The sequence below is a fragment of the Leptinotarsa decemlineata genome, unplaced genomic scaffold (genome assembly GCF_025532065.1).
Source record: "Leptinotarsa decemlineata unplaced genomic scaffold, Ldec_3_MD MMD2_tig00026282_RagTag_RagTag, whole genome shotgun sequence".
NCBI classification, from domain to species: domain Eukaryota; kingdom Metazoa; phylum Arthropoda; class Insecta; order Coleoptera; family Chrysomelidae; genus Leptinotarsa; species Leptinotarsa decemlineata.
Genome location: NW_027412668.1, coordinates 15268715 through 15285128, shown reverse-complemented (window position 1 = coordinate 15285128; position 16414 = coordinate 15268715). Strand labels below are relative to the sequence as shown.

Genomic DNA, 16414 nt, shown 5'->3' with positions numbered 1-16414 from the left:
CTGAATGTACTTCTCTTAAAAATTGAACGTATGCCTCACCATTTAAAAGAAGAGGTAGGAAATGGGGCCCAATTAAATCATTCCCAATAACTCCGAGCCACACGTTGAGAGAAAACTGTTCTTGATGATTAGTTTCGACAATAGCGTAAAGGTTTTCATCAGCCCATATGTGGTAATTATGAAAATTAATAATCTTGTCCCGAGAAAAATCACATTCGTCTGTGAATTCTATCGTCTTCAGAAAGTCACAATTTCTTCTAATCATTTCCAGCATCCAATTGCAAAATTCAAGACGGTTCGGAAAGTCTCGCGGTAACAGTGGCTGTACTCGTTGCAGATGGTAAGGATATAAGAGTTGTTCCTTTAGAATTCGAAATACCGTCATATGAGCAACATTTAGCTGGAAAGCAACCTTTCTAGTATTGGTAGTAGATTGTTCTTCAATCAAATTAAGTACTGCTTCCTCAAGCAGTAGTGTTCGTACTTCTCGATGGCGACCACAATCCTGCGTTCTTTTGGCGAATGAACCATATTCTTGTAATCGTTGATGAAGTCGAGCAAATATTCTATGTGAAGAATGCTGCCGTTGAGGATACATTTCAGCATATCTTCTAGAAGCTTCTAACCCATTTCCCTGCGACAGACCGTAAACGTAATGCACATCAGCCATTTCCTCATTTGTGTATGCCATTTTAATAACAAGTGAATTATTAAAGTAATAAATTGAGAACAGAACAACAACACACAATTAGTATTATTTCAATTTCGAAAATTCACAAACTGACAGCGTCATACCAATTTAATTGTCACTATCGCTAATAGAGACCTACTAGATAGATTAGTTTCGTATTTTCGCATTTATGACGATGTATCTCTGTAGTTGTTCCTAAAATAATTTTTTGCTGCAAACTGGTTTATTTTGGGCAAAAAACCCAAGAGACATTTTTTGTCTAGTATGAAACAGGCTATCGGAAATAAATCTTTAAATGGTAAACAAATAATAAGACAAAAAGTTACATTGGAGATAAATTTTAGGGGTTGCATTTTCCACCCCTTACAACCATGGGGTAAACCAAATAAATTTCTGGCTAAGTGTCTTTTTGGTAGTACAAAACGTCAGGTTAATTTCAATATTGTAACTTTTTTAGTGTTTGTGAAAAAAATTGTTATACAAATTTTATGAACCCCCTTTAAGGGGCTGTATCTTAACAAGGGATGATCCAATGAAATTTCTTTATATGAAAGATCCTATCTTTTTTTTGAATGAGGAATCACCTCCTTAAATGTTTTACACTTATTTAGTTATACCCTGTATATATTGAATATACTAAATGAATAACTCCTATTCATGCATAACTTTCATGAAAAAATCGTATATTACTTCTACAGGGTGACTCATCGAAAACGTAACGCAAGGCATAACTGTCAGAGGAAGAACTTTTTGCAAAAATCCAAAAACAATTCACGGTTGGTCGTGAGCGGGACCTTAGAATTATTTCAAAATCTTCAACCCTCTTGCAGAGGTATCTTGTCTCAAATTAATTTTTCCATGTGAGGGGTCAAATGATACTTTTAAGAAAAGGGCTTTTGAATCTCCTATTGCAGCTTAAATCGGTTTGCTCTTTTGAAAATTATGGAGCTATGAAATGCCAACAAACTCGCCGTATCGATCACCTCATCGACACAATTTATCTTCAAATCTTTGTTGTGCATTTTGGAGCACTAGCGATGTCACTTCACATCAAATTTTTCCTCAAAGAGCTTCTAATGGATGCAAGACATTTCGTTATTTATGTCTCACCACAAAAAAGTTTAAAGGACTCAAATTTGGTGACTGAGAAGGCTATTCGATTGCAACCATTCGTCATTGTCTTGTTGAAACACAATTTTCTCTTCAATATATGTAAGATCATTCCTCATGATGTGAGTAGTTCAACTTATGAGGATTTTGTGTACCGCCTGAATAATTCTGGCACTGATATCGACCCTGTTGCGACAATTGTGTCGATTAACTACGCTGTTCATGAAGAAAGTACACTATCCCTAAAAATACACATTGAATATCGCTCTCGCTCATAATTCAGTTTTTGCACTAACTAAACCTTATACGAATGAACTTATACTTTTTTAGTTTCACTTGTACTTCATAGTGGCCAATTTTTTGTACTAAACTTACTTTCCACTACAATTTGTTCTAATACTCCTTTGTCTATGGCTTCATTGATTACAGGATTTTTCTTCTGTTTTTTTATATCGAATTGATCTGAAATGTTTCCACTAATTCGCGAAATTTTTCTATTATTATGCCCTTGATTGAATAGCTCGGCAAACCGATTTTCACCCTCATAATTTTTGAAAGAATTTCAATTATTTCTACCCTATCCGTAATTTCTGATAAATTCAAGAAATTATAAAATAGTTTTAAACACCTCACCACAAGACAGACTATGCCTATCTGATGAGTGGAACTGGATGGGACGGATGAAGGAGTGCCATTGACTGTCCTCCTTAGTGACCCGACTTGAGTCCTTTAGATTTGTTTCTAAAAACAATCAAATTAGATCACGGAGCGACACCGCCAGTATCTCAAAATGTACAGCAATGTTTTGAAGATTTATTTATTTATTTATTTTCTTTGAAATACAAAACGGGACAAACCCAAAAAGAGTATTCACAAATGATGAGGTGAAAATAACAAATGATTTTATGGTTATGAATAATGTGCAATATCGTGTTATGAACAGTTATTAATCAAGTGCAGTGCAAATTATAATAGATATGAAAATGGTGATTGTATGAGCGCGTTTGAGACACGTTGTGAAGGTTGCGAAGGAATCAAAAAAGATTTGGATATAGAGTTGAAGAATTTACAACACCTATTTAGGAGAAAATTCAAATAGTTATTAGTTTTACTTTGGTTTGATTGGAAACAATATACTCCTCTGGTATTATACAGAGGTACATTAATCAAAAGTTGGTTCAATATAGAACTGTTGTCATAACAATTATTCAGTATTTTATATAGTAACTTAATAACAGCTTTATGGCGTCTATCCGCCAAAGATATCAGATTGAGTTGTATTTTAATCTGTAATGGATCGTTGAGATTATGAAATAATTTTCTATTGATACAGGTGACGAATTTACTTTGTATAGATTGAAGACTTTCAATATATGAGATATACAAGGGGTTCCAAATAACTGAAGCAGAACTGAGGTGGCTATTTACATGAGCCATGTAAAGTGTACGAAGTTACTATTAAGGAAGTCGCGACAAGTGTTGATCAGAAATCCAAGAGCTTTATTGGCTTTTTTGCAATATAGTTATTATGTGAGTTAAATAATAGCTTAAAGTAATTTATACTCCTAAGTTCTTGACTTCAGATGTTTTCTTTAGTTGCTGTCTGTTCATATGATATTGGTGGTGGTAAATATTTTTTTATTGTAAATGTAATAGAGTGGCATTTTTTGAGATTGAGGAATGAAGAGTTTTTCTCGTAGAATTTCACAAGATTATTGATATCGTTCTGAATGAGGAGTGAATCGTTGGAACATGTCACAGTATGGAATACTTTCAAGTCGTCAGCATACATTAAAAAAATTGCAGTCGAAGAAATAACTAGATATATCGTTAATATAAATGTTGAAGAGGAGAGGCCCCAGATGAGAGGCTTGAGGGACTCCGGAAGTAGTATCAATGAATCTAGAACAAAATGTTCCCAAAGTGACTGCCCGAGACCTGTTTATAATATACGACTGAAACTATCTTAGCAGATAACCGTGTTTACCGATTTCCGCCAGCTTGTCGAGTTAAGTTACATGATCTATCTTGTCGAATGCCTTGCTGAAATCGGTATAGATGCATCAACCTGATAGCCTTTATCCATGCTCTTCAAGAGATATTCAGTAATGCAATGTTTTACAAATCCATGCTGTTCATTATTGATTGAGGATCCAACATCAAAGTATATGTAGTCAGAAATGATTCATTTAAAAAGTTTGGAAATTAAGCAGAGTTTCGATATCTATAGGGCGATAGTTTTCAAACAATAACTTATTATCACTTTTGAAGATGGGAACTACAAGTACAGTTTTCCATATTTTTGGAAAGAGCCTTCTATGATAGACTTATTTAATAAATTGAATAGGATATGAGACATTTCTTGAGGGCATTGTTTTAAAAAACAAGTGGGTATATGGTATAATCTGTATTATTCAATATGGCAAGTTGTTAAATAAAATCCATCAAATTCAGGATAAAGTATTGTTGTCTCTTAAACATGCGAACTGATTTTCGAAAACGAACGAAAAATTATACCACTTTTTATAGGATTAAAGGTTTTGCAATGGTTTTCAGATCATAACTTGTTCTCGACTTGTCTTGTAATATCTGCGAGAAATTTCTCCCCTGATATTAATCACTTGCGGTACATTTTCGATGGACTTCCTTGTATAATCATTCTAAATTCAATCGAACAATGAACAAAATTAAGGTACCTGCCAATGGAGGTCCTATCAAATTTCCCACTCCTTGTGAAAGTAAAAGCAAACCGTAGGCCATGGTAAAGTCATCCAATGAAACAAGTTCAGCTAGAAGAGAAGGTGTCAACGACATGGAGCTTGCGAAAAATAAACCAAAACATCCACCGCTTATCACTAACACGATATAATTCGAGGTGAACAAAACCATTGCGCCTATAGTCACCCCGCATAAAATTAAACAGATAGCATACGATTTGGCAACATTTATTCGATCTCCTGCTGCTCCCAGAAGAACCTGAAAAGATGAACATTATCAATGACTCAAAAAATCATATTTCATAAAGATAACGTTTCTCAATGGTTTATGGAGGTTTTAGATTGACAAACTGCTCGTCTATTTTTAATCAATATAATCCATAGCAATTATATACAGGGTGTACTAAATTAGTGTAAAACATTCAAGGAGGTCATTTCTCATAGAAAAACAGATAGGATCTTTCATATTAAGAAATTTCTTTGGAGCATCCCTTGTTAAGATACAGTCCCTTAAAGGGGGTACATAAAATTTGTATAACAATTTTTTTCACAAGCACTAAAAAAGTTGCAATATTGAAATTAATCAGACGTTTTGTACTACCAAAAAGACACTTAGCCAGAAATTAATTTGGTTTACACATGGTTGTAAGGGGTGGAAAACGCAACACCTAAAATTTATTTCCAATGTAACTTTTTGTCTTATTATTTGTTTACCATTTAAAAATTTATTTCCGCTAGCCTGTTTCATTCTAAACAAAAAATGTATCTTGGGTTTTTTGCCCAAAATAAACCAGTTCGCAGCAAAAAATTATTTTACGAACAACTACAGAGATACATCGTCATAAATGCGAAAATACGAAACTATTCTATCTAGTAGGTCGTTATTAGCGATAGTGACAATTAAATTGGTATGACGCTGTCAGTTTGTCGAAATTAAAACAAATACTTATTGTGTGTTGTGTGTTAATAATTCACTTGTTATTAAAATGGCATACACAAATGAGGAAATGGCTGATGTGCATTACGTTTACGGCCTGTCGCAGGGGAATGGGTTTGAAGCTTCTAGAAGATATGCTGAAATGTATCCTCAACGGCAGCATCCTTCACATAGAATATTTGCTCGACTTCATCAACGATTACGAGAATATGGTTCATTCGCCAAAAGAACGCAGGATTGTGGTCGCCATCGAGAAGTACGAACACCACAGCTTGAGGAAGCAGTACTTAATTTGATTGAAGAACAACCTACTACCAGTACTAGAAAGATTTCTTTCCAGCTAAATGTTGATCATATGACGGTATTTCGAATTTTAAAGGAACAACTCTTATACCCTTACCATCTGCAATGAGTACAGCCACTGTTACCTCGAGACTTTCGGAACCGTCTTGAATTTTGCAATTGGATGCTGGAAATGATTAGAAGAAATTGTGACTTTCTAAAGACGATAGAATTTACAGACGAATGTAGTTTTCTCGGGGCAAGATTATTAATTTTCATAATTACCACATATGGGATGATGAAAACCCTCACGCTATTGTCGAAATTAACCATCAAGAACAGTTTTCTCTCAACGTGTGGCTCGGAGTTATTGGGGATAATTTAATTGGGCCTCATTCTCTACCTCCTCGATTAAATGGTGAGGCATACGTTCAAGTGCATCCAGTACTGCTGGAGGAAGTTCTTTTGGGCGTCAGAAGGGATATGTTTTGTATGCATGATGGGGCTCGCGCCCATTTTAGTCAAGTAGCACGTCAGCATTTAACTGAAACATATGCAAATCAGTGGATAGGTCGAGGAGGACCACAGAACTGGCCCGCTCGATCCCCGGATCTCAATCCTCTCGATTCCTCTATTTGGGGCCATCTACAGCATTTGGTTTATCGTACTCCTGTTCGCGATGTAGAGGACTTAAGAAGAAACCGGTGCAGGGTAATCAGAGAGACTCCCGGAATATTTGAGCGAATACGTGGCTCAATGCGCCGACCTCTAAATGCATGCGTAATGTCTGAAGGTAGACATATTGAACATTTACTATGATTTCTACATGTTATGTGTTTTGTTATTAATAATAGTATATTATGCAATGATCATGTAATGATGGTTATTAAGACACGAGCATTAACCGGGATACGAAACGAGCCGAAGGCGAGTTTTGTATAGTATATGTGAGTGTATTAATAACCATTATATGAGAGTTGCATACGCTATTTTTTTCTAAACCCGATAAATAATGAAAAACTATAAATATTATATTTGTACATATTGAACACATTTACAGTAATTAACTCATATTAAAAAAAAAAAAAAAAACACAAACTTAATGGTATTATCATGGATATATGAAAACTATAAAGATTCTAATTATATTTATATTGAATATAACAACTGTAATTAATCTGATATTTTAAAAATATTGGAGTCGATGGTATTCCTTCTATATCGCTGTTTTCAGACATTTTGATAATATAGGTAGGTAATATGAAAACTGATTTTGACAAATAAAGCAATTAGTTACTTAGGTTAGAATCTAGGACAAATAAAGGAACAGGATTCTTGATTGAAAAATTATGGGTTTCTATTGGTTGATAATCTGTATCGTTATGAAAAATCTGTATCATAATGGATATCATTATGAAACGGATTATGATCATATAAGTGTAGGTATTGTTAGAGTACGGGTGTAGAAAAATTAGTTTTGTTTATTACCCTTCAATCGTTTAATGCAGGTACTAAATACAAAATAATAAATCCAGTTCGCATTTATGACGATGTATCTCTGTAGTTGTTTGTAAAATAATTTTTTGCTGCGAACTGGTTTATTTTGGGCAAAAAATCCAAGAGACATTTTTTGTTGAGAATGAAACAGGCTATCGGAAATGAATTTTTAAATGGTAAACAAATAATAAGACAAAAAGTAACATTGGAAATAAATTTTAGTGGTTGCGTTTTCCACACCTCACAACCATGGGGTAAACCAAATAAATTACTGCCTTTCTGGTAGTACAAAACGTCAGGTCAATTTCAATATTGTAACTTTTTCAGTGCTTGTGAAAAAAATTGATTTTATGTACCCCCTTTAAGGAGCTGTATCTTAACAAGGGATGCTCCAATGAACATTCTTTATATGAAAGATCGATGAGGAATCACCTCCTTAAAGGTTTTACACTTATTCAGTTACACCCTGTATTTTTTATTCAAGACATGGTGATCTAGATATAACTAGAGCAGCTGCCATTATTCTAATCAGTGATATTTTTCTCCATCGAGAGTGTTAGTTGCATTTATTAATATACAGGCCTGAATGAGAGAGTTGCCTTCTTTATTAGAATGTCATCTTCGAGTCGAGAGAAAACGCAAACCCAGTCCAAACCATAGCCGAGAAATGAAGCAATCGTCATCTATCATCAGCTTGGCTTTGTAACGGACCGCTGTCTATTATGTCATTGATACTCGTGGTTTGAATCTTCTGCCGATCTCACAGATAGCGTATTTGTGGGGACAGTTATTGAAAATCCAAACCCAGTTATTGAAAATAGACTGGAATCCTGGGCACCGGTCTATTGTAAAGGCACCGGTCTATCTTTGAATGTAAATAAAACAAAATGTGTGAGATATCACCGTTGATGCCATTATGTGTGGAATATAATATCGTTCAAACGTCCGCCCCGGCTTCTCTGGGTGAAGCGCATTCGAAACTTCCAATTTTTCATAACTCTGGCGCATAAATCAGGCTAAATTTGACCGATGCCATGGGTCATGCTTTGAGGGCCGCTGTGGTTTGTAGATTATTCGCATACACCTGCGACTTAAGAAAACCCCACAAAAAAAAAGTCTAACAGGGTCAAATCGCACGCTCTCGGTGGCCAGTTTATATCACCTCCACGTGAGACGACCAAGCCCTCAAATCACTCGTGCAGAATATCCAATGTAGCATGAGCTGTGTGACACGAAGCGCTGTCTTATTGAAACCACATGTCGTAGGTGTCCAGATCATCCAATTAAGGCCAAAAGAAGTTGGTAATCATCGACCAACGTCGTTCTCAAAGAAGTATGGGCCGATAACACCGCCAGCCCAAAATCCACACCAAACAGTGACGTTTTCGAGATGCATTGGACGCTCTTGGATCTCGTGTGGATTGGTATCGTCCCAAATTCGATAATTTTGTTTATTCACCTACGCCTTCATCTTGAAATGGGTCGGTAGCCAGGCGGTTGGACGTGGGTGCTTTGTTCACTCAGTCAATCGGCCGATGTGTGAGTCGATGGTTCAAGCCTCAGGCTGAACGATCGATTTTCACTTGCTATCGTCCAACCCGTGTTAGGAATCACACGTTGAAAGGTAAGACCTCATTAGTTCTTAGCTCGCACAAGTTTCGGCTTCTGAGGGTGTCGTTTGTAGGGGTGCGATAGCTGGTTAACGAAAAAAATATATTTCAAACATAATTTTTCATTGCTGAAGATGATTTTTCGATGAGAATCCATTCTCCTGCATACTGTCACAGACAGCGGCGATGTTTTCCGCATATCTTGCCTTTCTTCGACGTACGGGTGTTGGTCGATCGTTTACTGAACCTGTGGACTCAACTTCATCCACCATATTGCGAATGGTCCTCTCGGTAAGACGATAATGGCGACCGTGAAATAGGCGAAGTGTGCGGTACGTTGTCCGAACAGAACACCTATTTTGATTAAACTATTTTATTATTTGCACGTGTTTTTGAATGTTATATCCCTCCATGGTAATTTGTCAAAACAGACTGAATCAATGACAACTAATTTGACAGCTCTACCTTCAACAAGCTATTATCAATTGTTCAGTTGTATCATAAAATACAATGACCTAAAAGATAATCCAACATAAATTTTAGGATAATAAATATATTCCTATGTATTCATTTCAAGCTGTTAGAATTATTGAAATTGGTGTTTCACATTATTAGGTGGGACTTTAGCTGGTTGGGTTGGCGTGAGTGTTTGTTTCACTCATTCAATCGACCGTCAGGTGAGACGATGGTTCGAGCCGAGGGGGGCCGCTCAACCCGTAGCTCGCACAAGTTTCGACTTTTGAGAGTTGTCGTTCGCAGCATGGCGACAGCTGGATTACGGAAAAACATTAAACAGATTATTGAATGATGTGAAGAAGAATTGATCATTTTTTCTATTGAGAAAATAAATATTTCGAATTGAAACATTCATCTCCTCCAACGTTATAGCTAGAAACTGCCTGCCTTGTTAGGAAACTTGCACAGATGTCTGTCGGATATGGTGTAATGTCCGTCGTGTTATCAGCTAGGGAAGTAGTTTCCGTCAGGTAAATGCTTCGAATTTTAATTCGAAATATCTATGTTTCAATACGTATCTCTTTTCAATACAGTCATTAGACTGATTTTGATTTCAATATTTTTTCTGTAATGTCAGTGATTTTAAGAATTATGTAACATTTTTAGACTTACAAAAATAGTTTTTTATTCATATTTAGAGCACTATTAACTACATGCAGTGCATTAATTTATAAAAGCATTTAAATTATGAATTCAGTTAGAGCTTCGGAAAAATCTCCGGTATTATCTCTTCTGAAAATATACCATTAAAAGTGAATTTTCATAATATTACTTTTCCCTTGACTTCCCTTGCTCGCTACTATCGAGAAAGGACTATCTAGTATTTTCTTGTCGAGACATGATGAGACAAGGGACTAGAGTGTCTTGTCTTGGTGGCAATACTATTGATTGTATAAATGTAGTTGAAGTCAGGGTGTACATTTCGTATCTTTGGATATTTTATAGATAACTGTCTCCATAAAAGTCAAATATAATATAAGAAAGCTTTTACCATTCCAATTGTGTTTGTGATACCAATAACAGATATCACAAGGGAAGCATCGCTATCAGTATATCCACTTCTTGTCATATGTTCTGCCAAATAAAAATATGGAACTACAAACCATATACACAAAATCATCATGGACAACGAGAGCAGAAGAAAATGTAGGTCCAAAAATAACGAAAACGTGGTTAAACCTTTCAATATATCTATCAGTTCTTCATACCAAGTCTGAAAATAAAAAACAGAACTTTGAAATTTAAAACAACTAAATAGTGAGTTGGCAATGAATAAATCATTTGAAATCATTATACGTATATTCACATAACATTTCATAATTTCATATAGTGAGTGGGGAGACGTATATTCTTTTCTAGAAACAGTATGGAAGCAAATCTCAGCTTTGAGACAAATACTACCTGGGCTAAAAAGTCTCGGACTTAACATATAGATGGCCCTAGTCTTATTGCATTCACCACTTTTTCAGTTAGTACTAAACTTCAAAAGAAAGCTGGTGAAATTTTTTGATATTCTATTCATAAGTTTGTGAGTTATTGTGCTAAGAGTGACACTACTTTTGTTATTTTCAAAACAATGGATGGAAAACAATTTCGTGTTTTGATTTTACATCGCTTTTGATGGGAAAATGAACCGTTCAAGCAAAGCAATGGCTTGACAAGTGTTATAATGACTCGGCTCCATCACAAACAACAATTAAATGTTGGTTTGCCGACTTCAAACGTGGTCGTAGATACACCGATGAAGCAGAACGCAGTGGACGTCCAATGAAGCAGTAACACCAGAAAACACTAAAAAAATCCACAAAATCGTTTTGAATGATCGAAAAGTGAAGTTGCGTAAGTTAGCTGACATTGTAATGATATCAAAAGCAACTGTTGGCTTTACATTGAATGAGCATTTGACTATGAGAAAGCTCTGTTCAAATTGGTTGCCGCGCGAGCTCACTGTTGACCACGAACAAGAACGTCTTGATGATTCTGAGCAATGTTTGGCCATGGTTAAACAAAACAAACCGGAATTTTTGCGTTGATATGTGACAATGGATGAAACATGGATGCACCACTTCACTCCGAAATCAAAACTATCGTCATCTGAGTGGAGAGCAACTGGTGAACCTCGTCCAAAGCGCCCGAAAGCACAACAATCGGCCGGAAAGTTTATGGCCTCGATATCTTGTGATATGCGTGGTGTAATATTCATCGACTATTTTGAGAAGGGAAATACCATCAACAGTGAATATTATATAGCTTCATTAGAGCGGTTGAAGGTCGAAATTGCGAAGAAACGGCGCATATGGTAAAGAATAAAAATGTGTTTCATCAAGACAATTGCGAATTGCTCTCACATCCACCGTATTCGCCAGATTTGTCTACCAGCGACTACTGGCTGATCGCAAACCTCAAAAAAAATGCTCACTGGTTAGAAATTTCGCTAGAATGAAGAGGTTATTGCTGGAACTGAAGCCCATTTTGAGGTAAAAGATAAATCGTTCTACAATAGTTGTATTGAAATGTTAGAGCGGCGCTGTAATGAGTGTGTGGCTCTAGATGGTTGTTATGTTACAGTTCATTTTCCCAGTAGTCTTACTATAGTTGAATTCCTGATAACAAGCAACTTATTTCCGAACGTTGGTAACTGAAGTTAATGAAATTTCCCTATCATTCAATAATTTCTTTTTCAGAAATATAATTATAAATCTCCCGGTATATTATTCATTGGTCTCCGTGCGAACTATCGAATACAATCTATGCCCGCGCTACGCCTACCCTATTCCTTCGAATGAAAGGTGCGAATTCAACAAAGACAGAGAAACGGTCAAGTGTCGTCTCTCGTTTCCTCGAATCCTTCCAGCAAATATTAAGTTTTTTTCAAATAGGTTTGTTGATCATTCGTCCCTCGAATTTTGGAATTCTCGGTGCACAGTGAAAATAGGACATTCAGTCAGTAAGCGAGTGTACTGGAGATCAGCGACTTGGTATTGTTATAAAGTTTTGTCGATTTGAGGATTATTGCAGATATAAATCATCATATAGGAATTAGTTTGATGCTCCAATTGATACCAATCCTGAAATCTCCTGCTTCTTTGGATATATGCACTGAACTCTACTGAAGGAAATTTTGTGTCTTATCATTTTCTTTTGGAAACCTACTATTGAGTAAATGAACCCTCTAATATTGAGGTAAGGCAAAAACAAACATTGACAAAAACTATTCATCTCCCTTGTTGTGTTATACATATGCTAAGATTCGAATGGTATAATTTTTAGGGTTCCAGTTTTGGATTTTTCATTTCCTTGAATGCACCACAGATCACTTTCGATTTATTGCTCGACGATAGATTGTCTGGGTGAAATAGGAAAAGTCTTCAAGTCCCGCCAAGCTAAGATCCGAAGTATTGTCGTAGGATCGGTATTCGTGAGGACTATTTGGTCTATATTTTTTTCATACAATATTGCAAGAAGGATACGTCCGGTAAGCGAGTATTTCTTCATTGTTTATCTATAATTTCTACCGCTGGGATTGCTGCTACGATACTGCAAAAACCAAGAAATACCAGTGCAGGCTCTTCCTTAATTATAAACATTTTATTATCACCTGAATATATGAGACCATATTTTCTTATGTTATAATAATAGTAGTTTTATTTTGTGAGCCAATTATAGCCCCGTAACAACTGGGCTTCTTACAGGTCACTGTCAATTGAATCATCATATGCAGACACTCGGACTGTCGAAAGACAGTGTGTCGCCTCTGTTTGGAAACAGCAGAGCATATACTTTTGTGCCTGCGCCGCTGGGGACCGAATCAGGTTTTTGGAGTTCGGCATAGCCGTACTCGTACCATCTGACCTGAAAGACCACTCACCATACAAACTAATCGGCTTCGTTAAGAAGCTGGGTTTATTTGGTCGAGTGTGGATAGGCGTGAGCCACAATAAACCCCACTCACTTTGGACCTAACCTAACCTAACATAACCTAACTAAAAGGTTACTTTAAAATCCTTCATTTACGAAGCGTGTTAAAAAAGAGTAACATACGATATAATAAGAAAAAGTAAAAAATTCAGTTTCAATATGTCTCTCAAAATACCTACCTCTCCTTCGTTGAAAAGGACATTCATAGAATTTTTATAAATATCGGGACAGCTAGAAGCTTTCACCTTATATTTATGTATGTTCAACATAGCTCCTCTGTAACCAATGGAATTTTTTCTGAATCTAACGTTTTTCAAATAAGTATGGGGCTGCATTTGATTTCTTGCTTTCACAGATATACTTCTCAGTAACTGGATCGGTTTGTATCCACCAGAGGCATCAAGTGCAGATTCTTTGATATCAACAACGTTATTTTTATGTGTTTCTACATTTTCTTCCTGGGCTATACCAGAAGGTATTTTTGTCGGCACAGGATCTTCAGTCTTCTTGAGTTTCATAGAAAATTTGACGGGGATTCTAGAAGTATGTGTATTGGTTGGCATTTTATTGATCCCCCTTTCAGATGAACTTTTGCATGAGAGTAGATTCGGGTAATTTTCTAAAATAATGTTGTAAATTCGTTTATTTTCGCTTAGTTGCTTAAGAACTTCTAAAGGAACCTGAAATTAATATTTTGAGACCGTTATTAAATCGTAAATATGTTTGGAAGCACCTTTTCATTTTTTCTGACGAATGTTGGTAAATCTACAACAGAATTGAATTTATGTTCTTTCGAGAGGTCAAAAATTGTGTCAATATCCTGGAGTAGATACTGGGTATCTCCTCCTTCCTCTAAAGTATGTTTTATATCTTCAAGACATTCTGTGTCTATCGAAGAAGCACTTGATTTACGTCGTTTTTTCAGCTTTCTCTCTTCTTCTCTGAAAATGTTGTTTCCATTATTATCATTAAGCAATAACACGAAAGGGGTATATTTACTAGTGAAAAACGCTAAAAAAATTGAAAGTGAATTAACTTGTAATTGATAACATTCTAATTCATTCAACTAGTTTAGTGATCCAATAATTTTTCTGAAAAGACTTTTTTCTTAAAAAAACAATTGTTTTTTTCCGACGTTTCAAATTCAATTGAATTCTTTTTTAGGGCTCTGTAACAATGAATTTTTTTAAATATACCTTTCATCGTTTCAATTTCTCAAGAAATAATGAGTTCTTGATTGAATTACTCATCGAAAAATAGTTTTCTCGTGTTGATAATACTACTATTTTAAAAACCATCAGACATATTAGATACATATTTTAAAAAAATAAACATTGCAACAAACAAATTTCCGAGACAACACCAATACAAAACGACATGAAACAAACAAATGGCTTTATCTGTGATTCTGATAAGGTGGTGTCCGTTTTTCAATCGATGACTGAAAGAAAAAAAATGAAAAAAGGATAAATTATTAAGGTATTTTACTTATCAAATTAAAATATGCAGTATTAATACCATCGACTATCTTCTAGTGTTAACACTATCGCATTTGAGGTTATCTATAATTTCGCTCAAAAGTCTTTTAGATAAATATGGTTGAACATCTAGAATAGTTGTTCAACGAGAGCTGTGGGGTTTTTAATATTCAGTTTCTTAGAGTCTCTCATGTGTTCTGAAAGTCGTGTTTCAAGATACCGTTCAGTTTGACCAACATAGCATTTGTGACAGCTTCCACAGTTCAATTTGTACACTATATTGGATTGTATTTCGTGTGGTGTTTTTGTTTTTTGTTTCGAGAAAAAAAATGCTTACAAACAAATTTTTGTGTTGGGAATGGGTAATTGTATATCACCCATTTGTGCAGACTTGGTCATGGCAGAACTACAAAATATATGCATTGAAAAGTTGTCATTTTCATTGCCTTTTTTTAAAAGATATGTTGACGATATTGTCACTTCCATTCCAAAAAAATAAAAGACTGAAATAATAGATACTTTTCATAGTTTTCATCCAAAACTAAAATCTACTCTAGAAATGGAAGACAACAATTCGTTAGCATTTTTAGATACTAAAATAATCAAAAATGCAAAGCGAATTTTAGAGGTAGACTGGTATCATAAACCAACTTTTTCTGAGAGATTTTTAATTTATTTTCCAAAACGTAAAATCAACCTTACAAGGAATTTGAAATCAAGAGCAATTGCCATTTTCAATTCAGAATTCCATAACAAAAATCTCCAATTAATTGAGAATTACCTAGTAGAAAATAATTTTCCTAGAACCTTTATCAGAAAAATAATTAAAGAAAAAAGTTTCTCCTCTCAAAATACACGGGAAAACCCAAATATCACAAAATTCCATTTGTAGAAAATAAATAAAATAAACTTGGAATGCTAGTCAGTACCGAACAAATTAAAGTGGCCTTTTTCAATGAAAATACAGATGAAAAGCTTTTTTTCTCGAAACAAAAAACAAAAACACCACAAGAAAATCCAATATAGTGTACAAATTGAACTGTGTAAACCGGACGGTATCTTAAAACACGAGTTTCAGAATACATGAGAGACTCTAAGAAACTGAATATAAAAAACCCCACAGCCCTCGTTGAAATTGAAAAAGAATATGGACACTGTTTTGATTTTGATCATCCAACTATTCTAGATATTTAATATTTATCCAAAAGACTCTTGAGAAAAATGATTAATATCCTCAAATGCGATAGTGTTAACACTAGAAGAGATGTCGATGGCCCTACTACTGCATATTTAAATTTGATAAATAAAATACCTTAGCAATTTACCCTTTATTCATTCTTTTTCTTTCCACCATTGAATGAAAAACAGACACTACCTCATCAGAATCACAGATAAATCCATTTGTTTGTTTCATGTCGTTTGGTGTTGGTGTTGTCTCGGAAATTTGTTTGTTGCAATGTTTTTTATTTTTTTTTAATATGTATATCTAATATGTCTGATGGTTTTTAAAATAGTATCATTATCAACACGAAAAAACTACTTTTCGGTGAGTAATTCAATTAAGAACTCATTATTTCTTGTGAAATTGAAACGATAATAATCGTATAAGTTTTGTGGAAGGTGTGTTTATGAAAATTCATTGTTACAGAGCCCTGAAG

The 16414-nt window shown here is 35.0% G+C and overlaps 1 protein-coding gene across 1 annotated transcript in view; it reads right to left on the bottom strand.

The window, feature by feature from the left end:
* Positions 1-16414, bottom strand: part of LOC111512180 (monocarboxylate transporter 9) — a 28959-nt gene that overhangs the window by 1759 nt on the left and 10786 nt on the right. Inside the window, exons 3-6 of the mRNA XM_074179881.1 lie at positions 14012-14219; positions 13458-13958; positions 10352-10573; positions 4498-4777 (exon numbers count right to left, since the gene is read on the bottom strand). Coding sequence (XP_074035982.1) covers positions 4498-4777; positions 10352-10573; positions 13458-13958; positions 14012-14219 — 1211 coding nt within the window. The remainder of the gene's footprint in view (positions 1-4497; positions 4778-10351; positions 10574-13457; positions 13959-14011; positions 14220-16414) is intronic.